The following is a 16,493-nucleotide window of genomic DNA, read 5'->3' as shown; positions in this document are numbered from 1 at the left end:
CACGGGGTGCCTCACATAATCACCCCCACAATGGAAACCACAGCGATGTCCAATGCCTGCAACTGTCAAGTTCCTTTCTGGGAGAGGTGAAAAATTATCAACTGAAAAAACCTGCTCCAAAACACAGATCCCTTATCAGGGAAGATGACTGGATAAGTACTAAACTATTATAACTTACACCTTCAGAAATCATGAATTACAGGTACTTACCTCTGTACCACATCCACTCAGTTGGTCTATTTGAGTAGACTTCTGTTTCACATTCTGTAAAACAGAAATAAATCAAGGGCATACATGAAAACCCTTAGATTGGATAATGACAAAATGCTACATTTAATGACCAGAAAAACATACATCAGTGTTAAAAAAGATATTTAACCAGTGGTTAAAAAATAAATGCAAATGTAACAGTTAGTTCTCATTTTTATAGAAATAGAAGGTATACTTCTTATGAAACTTTTAACAAGAGTAGTCTTCAACAAGAGGTGTCCTGAGTCAACAATAACCTGGGCAATTTCATTCTTCAAATCTAAATTGTCCTGCAATTTGAATTAATGCATTATTCTTCACTTTTTGTTTCAAACTGTTGCTATGTGAAGACAGGGTCAGTTTAAGATACTTAATTTGCACTTAAGCATACTTTTGATTTTCTTTTCTTTTCTGTTTTTCCAATGGTGAGATGTTGTATATACACTAGTGTTTATTCTGTAAAGTGCTTTGGGAGCCTATGAGATAAAAGGAACTAAATATAAATGTAAAATCATTTTTACATCCAGCTAGGGGCCATCACTATGGTTCTATTAATGGACATTACAAAAACTGCACCTTAAAAAAGCATGCCCCCTGGGAACGCCAGCCTTCATTAACCCCCTGGGGCACACACCCATCGTTGTGCACAACCCTTTAGCAAATGACCCTCTCCCAACATAACTAGCCATCCACCAAACTTCCACAACTACTAGCATTTGGAGAGGTGTGTAAGAGGAAGGAAAAGATGGGGGCAGAGGTAAGGTTGTAGTGAATGGTCTGATGTATGGTAGTTGTGGTTTTGATAAATCATGTGCCTGTGGGTAGAAGAGCATTGGATATTTACTATTAGAGGGTTAAATTTTTATTCTTTGCTTTTGTGGGTGTGGCAACACTAAATTGACAACATACCTTACTGCATAATAATAAAACAAGTATTAATATATACCATGGACCTGCTCCTAAAGACACACATATTCATAAATATAAGTCTACAAACATGTGTTTGCTGTATTAGGGCTCACATAAGAACTACTAAATAACAATCAGTATATTATGGTGGGAATATATGCTGTACTGATTCAAAACAATTAATTGCTCATTTTTCTAAATATGAAATAATGCCCTCACTTCCTAATGCACTTCATGATTAAATCTGTGATATTATTAAAATGGTAGAATGCATTAAGTTTTATTCTCCTTAACATACATTCCACACAGCAATAAGAATTCTTCATAATGCTCAGCAAAATGTTTCTGGTTCAGGGATTTCTTTGGTTTTGAGACGAACATGTAAACATAAATATAGCTATTTAAAGGCCAGTCATAGAAAGACTAAAGGCCAATCCACTGTTTTGTGAGACAGTTAAAAACCAAAATGAAACAAAATGACCAATCAATTGATATTTCATCTAGTCCATCATTTTTTCATTAGACACATATTAAACAATCACCTTATAATAGAATGAATCTTAGTTTTGTATAAGATAGTATTGTACTAAATACTGTATAGAATTTTTAAACTTTACAAATTACTATATATTGTTACAATTTCTGCAGATGTTAAGAAATCTAATGTTATCTTTGTTACATTTGTGTTTGAAGGGCAAATATACCTAGGGAAAATTTTATTACATTTTTACAATTAAAAGTTTAGACAGTCCTGTTTTTTTTCTTACCTGAGTAAAATACATATGGTTTATTAATGCATTTTTCATTGCAACAAGTTGCATGTCAGACATTGTATCTCTGGCTTCTTGTTCAGCTAAAAGATGGTTCATTTGGTTATCTTCAGGAATATTTTGTATTTCATTCTGTGAAGGTCAAAAGATTTAAAACTTGCATATACAGAGACTGCTGTCTAAAACAACTCTACTTGCACCTTTTTTCTCCTCTTTAAATATTTTTGCATTTTTTTTTATAAAGTTTATAAAATTATTTTGGATTAAAATAGGGTATGAAATTAAAAGATAACTATTCCTGATTAATTCTGTGTGGATCGACGCTCTCACTTTGAATTAGCTTAATCCAGGGGTTAAGGCACTTTTATTCCAAAGTAAGAGTGTTCACACCAGGGCCGGCTCCAGCATTTCTGCCGCCCCAAGCAAAAAAAAAAAAAAACGCCGCGATCAGTGGCGGCAGTTCAGCAGCAGGTCCTTCTCTCCTAGAGGGAGTGAGGGACCTGCCGCCCCCGAATTGCCGCAGGTGCCGCCCCTCTCCCTTAGCCACCCCAAGCACCTGCTTGTTAAGCTGGTGCCTGGAGCCGGCCCTGGTTCACACACGGAGTTAATCAGGAATTGTTATTCTGTAATAACTCCTTTTCTAGAGAAGCCCCAATTTCATAAAGGGCAATAAAATACAATCAGATGTCAATCCCTTCCGGTGGCTGATTAGCAGTGATTAAGCTCAACTGGCAACGTACAGTTTAAAGGTTCTATATCTTATTAACCAGTTTTCCAAGTCATCCAGTCCTTCTAGGTCTTAAACTCTTCCCTTAGTAGAATCACAATCAAACTACAACTACACACTGCTCCATACACAGGTCTTTTGGCGAAGCTACAATTTAGTCCATTGCTGTTATAAAATAATTACAAATTAAATTAGTCAGGTACTGTATAATATGGGGAAAAATACATTTCATAAAGATTTTCAGTGCATGATTTTAACCAAATGTTAATCATTAATTTTAACCAATCATTAATCCAATCCAACCAATTAATCAGTTAATTGGTTTTAACCAATTGTTAATCCAACCAATTGTTAATCACCCTTACTGTTCAAAATTTATGCCTAATTTCTGATTGAAGCCAGACAAATTATAGTTTTCAGTCATTGGTTCTTTTCTGCATTTCTCCACTAAATTAGAGATCTTTAGATCCAATATTTTCTCCCTGTGAAGATACTTATACACTGTAATCAAATCACATTTTTTTTTTTTGGATACACTTTAAGTCTCTCACCGTAAGGAATTTTTCCCAGCCCTCAAATGTTTTTGTGACATTCTTTTGCTCCCTTTCCAAACTATCAATATCATTTTTTAAAATAGGGAGGTGAGAACTGGAGGCAGTTTTCTAGTATAGGTGTCACCAATGCCACATTGAGAGGTAAAAATCACCTCCCTTACTTATAGATCCACATTAGCCCTTTTTGTCACAGCATCACACTGGAAACTCAAGCTGAGTTGCTTATCTATTATGACCCCTAAATTCTTTTCAGAGTCACTGCTTTCCAAGATAGAATCCCCTATTCTGTAGATCTGGCCACATTCCTTGTTATTTTATCACTATTTGAATCTGACATTCACTTTGAGGGAGTAATAAACTAAGGCTCAATCCTGCAAGGTGCTGAGCACTCCAGCGCCAATCCTGCTGTAACAGAGTGGTCTGCCCTGTTTAAGAGGTAGTGGGGACTGTGGCCAGCCAAATCCTGTTCCAGGAGCTCTGGAGCAGATGCTGAGAAGAGTAAGTGGTCCTGGAGTAATAGTTAAGAGTCTAGGGAAACCCAGGTAACTGTATCTTTAAGGAACTGGGACCTTGCAGTTTGGGTGGGGCAAGGCTCCCCTTCCTTTCAGCCAACCAGTACAAGGTCTGGGGAAAGAAAGAAGTACATAAGCTGTCTCTTCCCTCATCAGAGGAGGAGACTCTGAGAGCAAGAAGTTCCCTGCAGGAGCCTGAGAGACACATGGTGAGACAGGACTACAGTGGTGTGACCTGGCCTCCAAGCTGTGGAGGGAGGCAGGAAGTCTGTGCCACAGCAGAGATGCATGGAGGAAGAACTATTATGAAGGTTTTGGTTCTGTTTTTTGAAAGACTGTTGCCAGCTCAGGTGGAACCAGTGCAGGGCAATTTAAAGGGAGAGGGAGAAGCACAACACAAGCCGTGGAAGGAAAGTTGTGTAATCCCTTAGCCAAGAGGGAAGGGTTTGGGTCTGCACGGTCACTGGAAACTATGTGGAAAGAGTTAATATTTTAGAGTCCAGAAGGGGATTCTTGTTCTAAATACTTCTGATGGTGGAAAGTTACTGGCCATTGAAGGTGGGGTGCCTGAAGGGCCATGCCCTGCCATGAAGGGGTGCTCTGAAGGTACCATCCCTGCTACATCAGCAAAACACTCAAATGTGTGCTCAACTTTAAGCATGAGAGAAGTCTTATTGGCTTCTGTGGGACTACTTATGTGGTCTTCATCAAGCATGTTTATGTACTTTGCTGATTTGCCACAGTGCCAAGCAATTGAGGAAACTGAGTTCCTAATGACCATCCCACAGGAAGCTTTAATGCAAAATTCTGAAAACCATAGTATGACTTCAGACCAGAATGCAAAATAAGATTAGTGTAAGTGTACAGCTGTCACAATGTCAAGTTCAAGCAAAATGATTTCAGTTCAAGTGTGCGGAGATGGCATTACAATGTCAAAATGAAACCAAATAATTTTAGTCACACACCGTTTTAAGAAGGATAAGATTCAGCCAAAACTAAGATAATAAAATGAAGGCAACTTGCCTGTAAGTGGAGTTCTTTAATGTGACTTCTGCACATGCACACTCCTGGGATGCATGGACAGAACCTTTTAGTAGCTCTTGTGCCCTTCCCTCACCAGTCTTGAATGTTCTAAGGCAGAGGCTACAGAAGGGAGTGCTGTGCTAGAGCTGTCTCAGTTCCTTCTACCACCTCCTCACATCCCCTCTTCCTCTGAGACTTAACTTAATTTGTGGAAGGAGGGTAGAAAATGTGAATATGCACCGGGATTCTCAAAGAACGCCAGTTCCAACGGTTCAGAAACATTGATCTAACTTAACTAGACTGACTGGATAACTAGAGAGCTAAGGTGGCACTGAGACCAATCAGCTCCAGGTCAGAAAGACCCACTGAGTTTCCTGGTCAATCTGCTGTCACAGTTAGAAGTAACAGAAGCCCCTGAAGTACGGCACCCCCTTTTATAGCCTTGCCATCAAAGTGTTCAGCGACAGAGAGGGGAGATGCTGGAGGGGGGCAAAAGTGATCCAAGAGGCACTGCTATTCTGAAAGTGTGATATGAACAGGCTACATAAAGAAGAATTCTCCTTTACAAGACCTTTAAACTGAGTCTGTTCCCTACACCTGTCCTCTATTTATTTGTGATCTAACAGACAAAGTCCAAGTATGTCACAGTTTATAACCACTTAGATACTTGAAAGTTCTCTGAATAAAATCTGTTGCATGCTGGTTTATCGTAAGGTTGCATATAAATACCAAATTAGATTCCTAGCATGGAAATATTCTGCATCCTTTCTTCCTTGCACATCATCTTCCTCTAAGCCTCAAGCTGCGGCCACAATTTTCCCTGGACTGGATAACTAACTCCTCCTCGGGACAAATAAGGCAGATCCTAAATTGGACTATAGAATCAATCCAAGTTAGCATGGAACACTCCCTGCAGGAGTCCAGGCTGTATCCAGCTACAATGAAATTAAAGAGGAGTTCTACCATTGGCCTCAATGGGAGCAAGATTCAAATGTACAATGTTCACAACTGTACTTCCTTTTTAGAAAGCGTTCCCTGGCCAAAGTTACAGAGTAGAAACTGAAAGCAGACTAAGGCCTGCTCTGTAATTAAAATTCATGTCAAAATAGCTGTGGTACTCAGGGGTGTGAAAAATCCACACCCCTAAGTGCTGTAGTCATACTGACTTAACCCCCAAATGCTTTAGTCAGCCTAGGTACTTTTGCTCAAGGAGGTGATGTTCCTACAGTAATGGAAAACGCCCTTCTGTTGCTGTAGGCTGTGTCTACACTACAATGTTATACCAACATATTATATAGTTCCTGTAGCGTAGACATGGCCCCAGGTCTTTCACACAGTATTGTGGAACACATTGCTTTTTTTCCCCTAAAACTGCATTAAAGATTTGGCTTTGTGAAGTGCTGAGTAAAAAGCAAGACTCGAAGTTTTGAACCTACCAATTTTGAGTTTCTTTTCAGTTTTATAACTGCTACAATATTACTAGGCACTATGGTCCAATTAACCACTGGCAAGCTGCATTTGCTTTCAGTAAGTTTCTGAATTAGTAATATGATCTGGATGAAAATGCAGGGTAACTTAGGAGTTCATGCATGGGGGCTGGGAAGGTAAATCACTAAACTGATTTTTGAAGTGTTAAGGTACAGTTTTAATGCAGTTAAGTAGACATTGTCAGACTTGAAGAAAAAATCCACTTCTATTTGACATTTTTGTACTTAGATACTAGAAAAACAATTACGGGGGGGAAATAGTTTTAATTTGTCATTTTGTGAATAGTTAGTTTCATTATTTTGTCAGTTGCATCACTTTCATGAACTGCTCAAAGTGTATACCTGTAGCTCTAACAATGTGTTTACAAGTAACAGCAGTGAATAAGCCGCAATTGAAGAGATAGTAGGCAGGTGTGTGCACAGAGAAAGAGGGTGCTTGGTGGTGTTGCTATCCGACCCAACCAAAAGCAGAACAGAAAACCTGGCTATACACAATCTTCTCAATGACACTTAAAAAAACCCCCAAAAGTTAGCACATGCTATTTAAAAGGAGATCAGGATTAAAAAAAAAAAAGTGCATTTAAAAAAAAAAGTTGATAGCATCCCTTTCACTTTTGTCAGAGTTGCAATATGTTCTAATCAATAAACAACACACTGTTAATGAAGCATTAATTTCAGTTAAGAATATTTAATTTTACTTACCTCAAAAAGATAATCCCCTATATATTGCACAGGATAATATGGAGCTTCAAAGAGATGTTTCTCTCTCTCTATGGTGACACTTTTATTATCAGTGAATACATGAGTAACAGCTCTCACTTCCTTTTGTGGTGGATATATAATTGCCTTTCCAGCTTCTAGAACTCTTAAAAAAAAAATAATAATATTATATATATTTTAAAGTGTGTGTGTGTGTATATTTACTGAAAATTTGTTTTAAAGGTATTTTTTAATGCTCACAAGCTACAATGCACCCAAAATTTACAGAAAATGGTCAGGTATGAAGTCACACTTCCTTCCTTAGCAGGCTAACTGAGCACTTCAAAGCCCTGAGACAAGTAGGTAACCCAACTAAACAACTGTCTTCTCAGTTTAGAAGAGAATACTAATTTTCTTCATCTTTTAGGAAGCTTCTACAAGTGCATTTTTATAAAGATCAACTCAGTATTACAGTAACTATGGTTTATTGCAATATAGCTCAAGAGACTTAGTGGATCTTTATCTAAATAAAGAGGGATTTACTGAAAATGGGGTATTTGCCTTACCTGTAAATTGGAAAGGTAAGATTTCATAAGATATACACCTCTACCCCGATATAACACGACCCGATATAACACGAATTCGGATATAACGTGGTAAAGCAGCACTCCAGGGGGGCGGGGCTGCGCGCTCCGGCAGATCAAAGCAAGTTCGATATAACGTGGTTTCACCTATAATGCGGTAAGATTTTTTGGCTCCCAAGGACAGCGTTATATCGGGGTAGAGGTGTACCTACACTGCAGGAATGACTCCACAGCAGTGCAGTTAGTCCCACCTAATGTAATACCCAAACAGCTCAGCTAATGTTTCTGGCCACTACCTGTAATTATTTCCCCATACACAACTTCCAAAGGTGCACTGCTGCAATTTATATTTCTAAGAAAAGATGACAGGTAACAGAGGGGGAGAGGAGAAAAAGGGGTCTTCTAAATTGGTGGATGCATATACTAGAAAAAATAATTGATGGATAAAGAATAAAATGCCCTGGTCTCACCTACTTTTTATATATTACATATATACACACACACACACACACGCTAGGTTAGTCATAATTGGAGAAAGGCAGAGGTGAACAAACAGTAGTATTAAGTATAGCTGATAGAGAGAGAAAAATCAATCCTTTTTAAAAAAGTTACTGGCACCTATAGGACACTTGACCGAAAGCTAGGTTTTCAGAAAGCAAAATATCTACCTTGCAATGCTTTTGTGCATGAGTAAAGGGATGCCCAGGTTGTTGTATGGTAATGTCTTGGGGGAAAAAAATACAGATTCCCTGATGCACACAACTCCCAGTTCATTTGTCTTGGTGATGTAGTTGTGATTAAAGGTTACTTTCATTCTTAACAAATAGGGATTTGCAGAACCATGTTAAGATTCCAGTGAAAGAACAGAATGTCTTTCAGAAGTGCTGCAGGATGTATGTACCCAGAACCCAGGCACTGAAGATGAGGGAAGAAAACCTGTCCCATTTTGTAAAGGACACCTTAGTTGGCAAGCTAAAAGGAGAGGTAGTCAGCTGTGTCTCACTGGGACAGCAACAAAGAAAGAGGAAGTGGAAAAATGATAACTTGTAGTGGAATGCTAAAGCCACAGGTCAGGAATAGTGGCTGTTTACTTTCCCTGCCAAGAAGGAAATTGGCTTGTTTATATCCTCTGCCATTAAAGCAATACTTAACACATTTTGCTTGAGAAGGGCACAGGACAGCTCAATTTCCCCCTGCCAAGAAAGGAGAAACCATATGCAACTTAATAAACTAGATGTTAATGGTTCTCTCTTTTGGAATGGGGTCACAACCCACAATTTCTGGATGCAGGCTGACTACCTGCTTACAAGGAGGTTTCAGTCTAGTAGTAACCTAGGTTAATATTGATATGTGAAGATGAAAAGACTAGTGGTTATTATGGCCTGTGTCTTGAGGTAGTTTTAGAGAGCTACATGAGATCTGTAAGGAGCTTAGGCCCTATAAGAATAAATTTGGTTTTGTCTTGAGGGGAATTACATTGGTCTCCTATAAGCAGGAGCTGGGATTTTCAGATCTCTACTGTTTAATCTATAGTAATTAATTTGACAGAGGAGCCTGCTGTTAAATGCCTATGGACCACAAATATAAAATTAAGTTGGACTTCAAATCAGCTTTAGAAAATGGCTTGGATGAAAGTTGCAGTCCTGAACACTCCCCAAACTGACATGTCAAACTACTACCCTATCTTCCTTTAAACCCCTATAAGGATTCTTTTTATAGTCTAAAAAGACAAAACAGTATTAAAGGATGAAGAGATACTATGTAGTATCATATGCTCATATACCAATCATTTGCTTTCCCCCTGCCTGCCCAAGTGTTGTAATTGCAGCAAGAGTATTGACCTACTCTAATTTCTCTCTGCTGCCTTACCCCTAAACCTGAGGAGGAGGAAGGAAAAAAAAAAAATCAAATATGACAGGATGTGCATGTAACATTGTATAGCATCTCCTCCAATACCCTTTTATACTGTTTGTCTTTTTAGAATATAAGCTTTTCAAGGCAGGGACCATGTCTACATCTAGACCTACTGTAATGAGGCTTTGATCTCAGAGCCTTTGTTCACTGCCTAATATAAAATCACTTTTACTACCCCAATATATGCAATTTTAAGGAGCTGTTCCAACAAAATAACACAAGTTTGTTTTAAATTCAGTTTAATATTCCAGTTGGAAAATATTCTTTCTGCTCCAGATGCTTGAGCTCAAACTTGCTTAGTGTAAGGAAGGGAGAGTCTTTAGCAGACCCTGATAACATAGCAATAAGGATCGTAAAACTTTTAACATGTACTGTATCATGAGGCTGAAGGCAGAATTCCTTCAACCACCCAAGTAGTGCAACAATAACCACCTGACGCACTAATGGCTTAACTGGCTATTGGAATGAGGTTTTTTAATTAAAAAAAAAATTATGAACATGAGGAGCAGGTATTATGCCCTATATTCTACTAGAAACTTTTTCATCATAATGTTTGAGCATTAAGATCCTTCTCATTCACTCCTATCCTTCAGAAGCCTACCTGCCCTGTCAGCAGCAGGATGTGGTCCAATGGCCACTTTCAGCTCACCTTTATTAAAACATATGCATCTCAGAACTAGGTCTTAAAATATTAAAGAAGACCAAGTTTGTTTTAAAACAAAGTGGGATAGAAGTGGCTAGAGATCCCAAAAGGCTAACTGAGCACTTTTAAACTCATTTTTTCCCTTCAGTTCCTTCTCCTCCCATCCCTTCCTTTATCATCATCTTTCGAATCTTCCCTATTTACCATGAGTAAGTTTTTGTCTTTCAGTTCTGAGGCTGCAGCAGTGTACTGCTAGAGAGCTGCTGCATGAGTGTGACATAAGAGGTCCAAGTCAGTCAGAATGTGGCTTTACAATATGTCGAACCATACTTAGCATATTATTTCACTCTTACCATATGAGACAGTCTTGTTTTCCTCTAGGATTGCCACTCATATAATAAAAGACAAAGTTGCCATCGCAGAGAAAAGGGAGGTAGTTTTACAATAGACTACGATCACCACAGATCTAACTGTATTCCTTGCCCTGTTAATCACACACCCCGCCTCTCCAAGTTCAACCTGAGCATTTAGGCGCTACAGTTTTGGGGGAGGAGAAGGCCAAAAGCAGTGAGGGGGGGAAAAAGTGGAACTAGACCAAGATCCTCTTATTTTAAAAATACCAGAGTAATGGAACAATTTAATGGTATTTTCATATCTGATCATTTATCAAAGTTAACACATTCTATCTATGCATCTAGCATTTTAACATCAACTCAAAGAAAGCTTCATTACACAAATGAAATATGGTTCTGGACACTTCATTTTGGTACCATAGCAGCATTCTTTTATTTTTCTAATGAGCATGAACTCTGAGGCTATGGCTATGAACAAATCGGGGGGGGGAGGGGGGCGCGCGCACAGAGGAAGTCTTCCTAGGCTATTAATTTAAAATATGCATAAAACCGTAAGTGCTATAGTCAACAATGTGGTAATAGTAATAAGTCAAAAGAAACTGAACTGGAAGATAAAAACATTTTTTTACCATTCCAACTATTATAAATATGTGGAACAGTAGGTTATACAGAGACTAAAGCACTGGGAGTTGTTGTGGACCAATTTAATTGGGATGGGAGAGGGAGAACAACAATGTAATTTAGCTATATCAACTATTTGATCATTAATTACTTCAACTTTAAGTAGCAGCATCCTACCTTGTGATAGAATCCCTTCGTTTATCACCTTCTTTCACAAGGAGGATAACTTTCCATCTGTGGAAGGCCCCTAAAGCACCAGAGCATGTCAGTTCTTTGCGCCATCTTTTAGGTGCAGATTGCATTTGAGGTGAATAATGGGAGTCTTTTTCAATTTTATATCCCCATTCGTAAGTTGTTTCATCAAGCCATCTGCCACTTTCAGCACTATTAATTATGTAGTCCTTAGTTAGTATCCACTTTCCTAGAAAGCAAATGAACTGTCAACCACAAAAGAATTTTTATACAGACAAATGGCAAATGAAGATCAAATATAAAATTAACTTCAAGCTCTCTCATTTGAAAACCACGTTATAACTTTAAGTAACATTTCAAACAATTTTCCTTTCTACTCCAAAACTTATCCTTTCCTAATATTTTATCAGAATTGTGCAAAGTCACTGGACATGGTAGTTTTGCTTTCTTCTAATGACATAGTATCCTCTTAGCTCTTCCAGAATAAAATAATACCAGACAAAAGAACAATCATGATATTTATTTGCCTGTCTAGATTTTGCTCCTGTGTCTTTTGTCCAGTATCAACTTAGACTTAGTATTCTTATATGATGTTTTACAATACACTGTACAAATAGATTTCCTGACTGTGAACAGACATTCTGTGCACTCAGAGAAAATGCAACAGCTCTGTCAAATCACCTCTATGAATAATCAGTTTGGATATACAAATAAAGGCATCCCATGCTAGTTTCTTATTTAAATCCATAAATACCCCGGCACCACCAGCTAACACAGCTGTCTAAATTTTTAGCATACTAAAAGCACAGCATAGTCCATCTCTAAACTCTGAAAGTCTAGACATTCCTAATTGTGTAAGTTTAGTGGATATCAATATTAGGGGGAAACTATTTTAGACTAGTACTCTAGTCTCTCTCCTTTCCACATCCTTTTCCCTCACCTCCTCTGCCTCTTCCTCTGTATGTAATGATCCTCCTTCTTTTCTAAATGTCTCTGTTCTTTCAGGTTCAGATCAGGAGTTGTATTGAAACACTACTTATAGTATACATTAAGTGAAATTGACTAATTGTGTGATCCTAATCAATTTCTCAGAACAGCAGGGATGACTGGTAAAATGCATCAGTGCAGGAGCAGATGGTATGTCTAAAGGAGCTAGCACTGGGTGCCAGCAGACATCTAATGGAAAGACACAAAGGTACTCTGTACATAACCTATAGCTTAATAAACCCCTCGTCACCAATTCCTACTCAATAGGTTCCACATTGGTATGCTTGTTGGAAATTTCAGGGTGAGGATAAATACTGAAGGGGATTAGAATCTAACCACGCTCTTACTACAGTTTTACCAAGAAAAGGTGGTGGAGATGCATGTCTCCTTTTCCCCCAACACCCAAAAAAAAAAAAGTGCAGAAGGGCAATATTGGGCATTACTAGGGAATGATTATGGGTAAAACTATATAAGGTGGGACGCATATTTAGTGTTCTTTGGAAGATAGTGGTAACAAGACCAAAATGCAGTTTTGCATCACTTTATCGTTTATGGATAGGGCCCTACCGAATTCACGGCCATGAAAAACGTGTCACAGACTGTGAAATCTGGTCTTTTGTGTGCTTTTACCCTATACGATACAGATTTCACGGGGGGGGGAGGGGAGGACGACACCAGCATTTTTCAAATTGGGGGTCCTGACCCAAAAGGGAGTTGCAGGGGGGCTGCAAAGTTATTTTAGAGGGGTTGTGGTATTGCCACCCTTCTACGCTGCCTTCAGAGTTGGGCAGCCAGAGAGCGGCAGCTTTTGGCCAGGTGCCCAGTTCTGAAGGCAGCGCCCCGCCAGCAGAAGCAAGGATGGCAATATTATACCATGCCACCCTTATGTCTGTGCTGCTGCCTTCAGAGCTGGGTGGCTGGACAGTGGCGGCTGCTGACTGAGGGCCCCTTTCTGCAGGCAGCAGCGCAGAAGTAAGGGTGGCAATATCATACCATGCCATCCTTACTTCTGCGCTGCTGCTGACGGCGGCTCTGCCTTCAAAGCTGGTCTCCCAACCAGAAGCCGCCACACTCCAGCTACCCAGCTCTGAAGGCAATGTTGCTGCCTACAGCAGCGCAGAAGGAAGGATAGCAGTACCGCAATCCCACCCCCACAAATCACCTTGTGACACCACCACCACCACCTCAACTCTTTTTTGGGTCAGGACCCCTACAATTACAATACCATGAAATTTCAGATTGAAGTATTTGAAATTATGAAATTTACTATTTTTAATATCCTATGACCGTGCAATTGAGCAAAATGGAATGTGAATTTGGTAGGGCCCTATTTATGGACACTGAAAAATTCATTCTCTCTCTCTCTCTCTCTCTCTCTCTCTCTCTATATTTATTTATTTATTTATTTATTTATTTTAAAGGCATATCTTTATAGACTTCCATAAATGAAAAAAAAGTTTTGTTTTTTTTTAAAACTTTGCTGCATAAGTGCCATAGGTTCACAATGGCTTAAATAAAGAAATTCACAGAAAATATGCATATCTCCATGTAATTTTGAAAGTAGTCAGCATGCCTACATTTGGTCTTTGAATACCACTGTATTTTTGTAATTATAATGGCTTATCATATCAGGGCACACCACCTTTGACTCATACCCAAAGCACTGGCTAATTTGTGTGTTCACTCTGAATTTTTGTAACTCCTTCTGTGTTACACCCTATTATATTTTCCGAGTTTAGCAGTGCTCTGGCACATATAAGTATTTTCTGAAATTACACTATGGTCCAAATCCTGACCCCCCCACTGTGAGAGTGTAGTACCTACATGGCTGCAAAACAAATGTGATTCTGCACAGTACATAGGAGGGCTCCATGATGAAGGGAGCAGAAGTACAGCCAGTGCATACATGACTATGAAGATCCACTAATAGAAGGGATGTGACAGTCATCACAGAGCAGCTCTACTGGCACTCTGTACATTGAAAGAAGGATTCCATCCTTCCTACCCCAATAAGAAATGCTTGAACAAAGTCCTTTGATTAATGTTTGGTGAGATGGGGAGTGGGATTTACCCCTAAATTAAGATTTCAGTGATGAATAAATTTTTACCCTATTTTAGTTCATCCACTATGGTCTCTGGACCACAGTTTAAAAAAGATTCTGAATGCATTGAGTTGAGGGTGGTTGTTTTTTTAAATCATGTAAACAGACACTCACAAAACTTAAGTACCATTGGAAAGGAGGTGGCCTATCCCTCTTCTCCCAAAAGCTAACTTGCTAACGTACCTCAGAGATAATTAGAGATGACTATTAGCCTTTAGTCTAAAAGTCAAATCTCTTATGCTCAAGATGTTGATACTACCTTTAATAGCAAAAGGTGACTTTTAAAACATGTACATGTTTCACTTTGGGGATAAAGTAATCCAGTCCTTTTTACTAGGTCTGTGCCACAGATCTTAGGGCTTGTCTACACTACCGCGGTAGTTCGACGGCTGGCAATCGAACTTCCGGGTTCGATTTATTGCGTCTGGTGTGGACGCGATAATTCGAACCAGGAAGTGCTCGCCGTCGACTGCGGTACTCCACCTCAGCGAGAGGAGTACCGCGGAGTCGACGGGGGAGCCTGCCTGCCGTGTGTGGACCGCGTCTGAACCGCGGTAAATTCGAACTAAGGTATGTCGACTTCAGCTACGTTATTCACGTAGCTGAAGTTGCGTACCTTAGATCGAATTGGGGTGTTAGTGTAGACCAGGCCTTAGTTATATAATGTTCTGATTTGTAAACTATTATTTCTATATACAATGATGGTATGTTTCTCAATTTTCAGATATAGCAATTTTCTAAACCTCTGGTACAAATTTATGTCAAAATGGTATAACAAGCATGTTCAGGTATTACTCTGTATCAGTTTGATTATATTTTCTATTTTATGCCTTAATTCCTTGATACTAAAGAATGCAGAATCAAAACTGGAAGGTACCATCACACTGGGCACTGCTTTGTACTTATTGTTTAAAAAGACAAACTGTAGAAACTGTAGCATAAACTTTGAAACAAGTGGAGGGCTAGAAAGGATTTACAGGGTCTAGAACAGAGGTAGGCAAACTACGGCCCAGGTGCCACATCCGGCCCTCCAGACGTTTTAATCCGGCACTCGAGCTCCCGCCGGGAAGTGGGGTCTGGGGCTTGCCCCACTCCGCACGGCTCCCAGCGGCACGTCCCCACTCCGGCCCCTATGCATAGGGGCAGCCAGGGGGCTCCGCATGCTGCCCCACCCCAAGCATTGCCCCAGCAGCTCCCATTGGCTGGGAACCACAGCTAATGGGAGCTGCAGGGGCATTGCCTGCGCACAGGGCAGTGCGCAGAGCCACCTGGCCGTGCCACTGCATAGGAGCGGGAGTAGGGACATGCCACTGTTTCTGGGAGCTGCTTGAGGTAAGTGCCACCCGGCACCTGCCCCCCATGCTCCAACCCCGTGCCGCAGCCCTGATCCCCCTCCTGCCCTCCGAATCGCTCAGTCCCAGCCCGGAGCAACCTTCTACACCCCCAAATACTCATCCCCAGCCCAACCCCAGAGCCTGCACCCCCACGCCCTCCTGCACCCCAACCCCCAATTACAATAACATTTATGGCCCACCATACAATTTCCATACCCAGATGTGGGCCTCGGGCCACAAAGTTTGCCCCCCCGGTCTAGAACAAGGAACAAAGAGAAGCATTGCTCTGCTCTCCAGAGATAACAGCCTTATCACCACCCCATCCCTCTAACAAGTCTCATATTTTCACACTTCTCTACAGAGGAAAAAGGACAGTAAACTATCTTAACTCTTACATGCCACAGGGGGCTACAACAGTGGTACCCTTAACTCACCCAACAATATTGTTAATCTATCCAACCACACACTTAGCCTGGCAGAAGAGTCTGTCCTATCTCAGGGACTCTCTTTCTGCACCCCCACCCTCACGCACGTGATACAATTCTGCGGTGATCTGGAAGCCTACTTTTGCTATCTCCGACTCAAGGAATATTTTCAAACACACTACTTAACTGTGCATTGACCCACAGGAACCCTCCTACCAACACTACAAGAAGAAGAATTCTGTGTGGACTCCTCCTGACGGTTGAAACAACAGACTGGACTTCTACATAGTGTTCCACAGACATACACAGGCTGAAATTGTGAACAAACAGCATCACTTGCCCCATAACCTCAGCCGTACAGAACGCAACGCCATTCACAGCCTCAGAAACAACTCTGACATTATAATC

At 40.2% G+C, this 16,493-nt stretch overlaps 1 protein-coding gene across 2 annotated transcripts in view; it reads right to left on the bottom strand.

The window, feature by feature from the left end:
* Nucleotides 1–16,493, bottom strand: part of SLF1 (SMC5-SMC6 complex localization factor 1) — an 82,817-nt gene that overhangs the window by 56,173 nt on the left and 10,151 nt on the right. For both annotated transcript variants that reach the window (XM_024206889.2, XM_026649173.2), the window contains exons 4-7: nt 11,223–11,466; nt 6,934–7,096; nt 1,926–2,060; nt 211–264 (exon numbers count right to left, since the gene is read on the bottom strand). In XM_024206889.2, coding sequence (XP_024062657.1) covers nt 211–264; nt 1,926–2,060; nt 6,934–7,096; nt 11,223–11,466 — 596 coding nt within the window. The remainder of the gene's footprint in view (nt 1–210; nt 265–1,925; nt 2,061–6,933; nt 7,097–11,222; nt 11,467–16,493) is intronic.

Source organism: Terrapene carolina, unplaced genomic scaffold (genome assembly GCF_002925995.2).
Source record: "Terrapene carolina triunguis isolate 2854851 unplaced genomic scaffold, T_m_triunguis-2.0 Scaffold69, whole genome shotgun sequence".
NCBI lineage: Eukaryota > Metazoa > Chordata > Testudines > Emydidae > Terrapene > Terrapene triunguis.
Note: the sequence above shows the minus strand (reverse complement) of the source record. Positions and strands in the feature narration are given on the sequence as shown.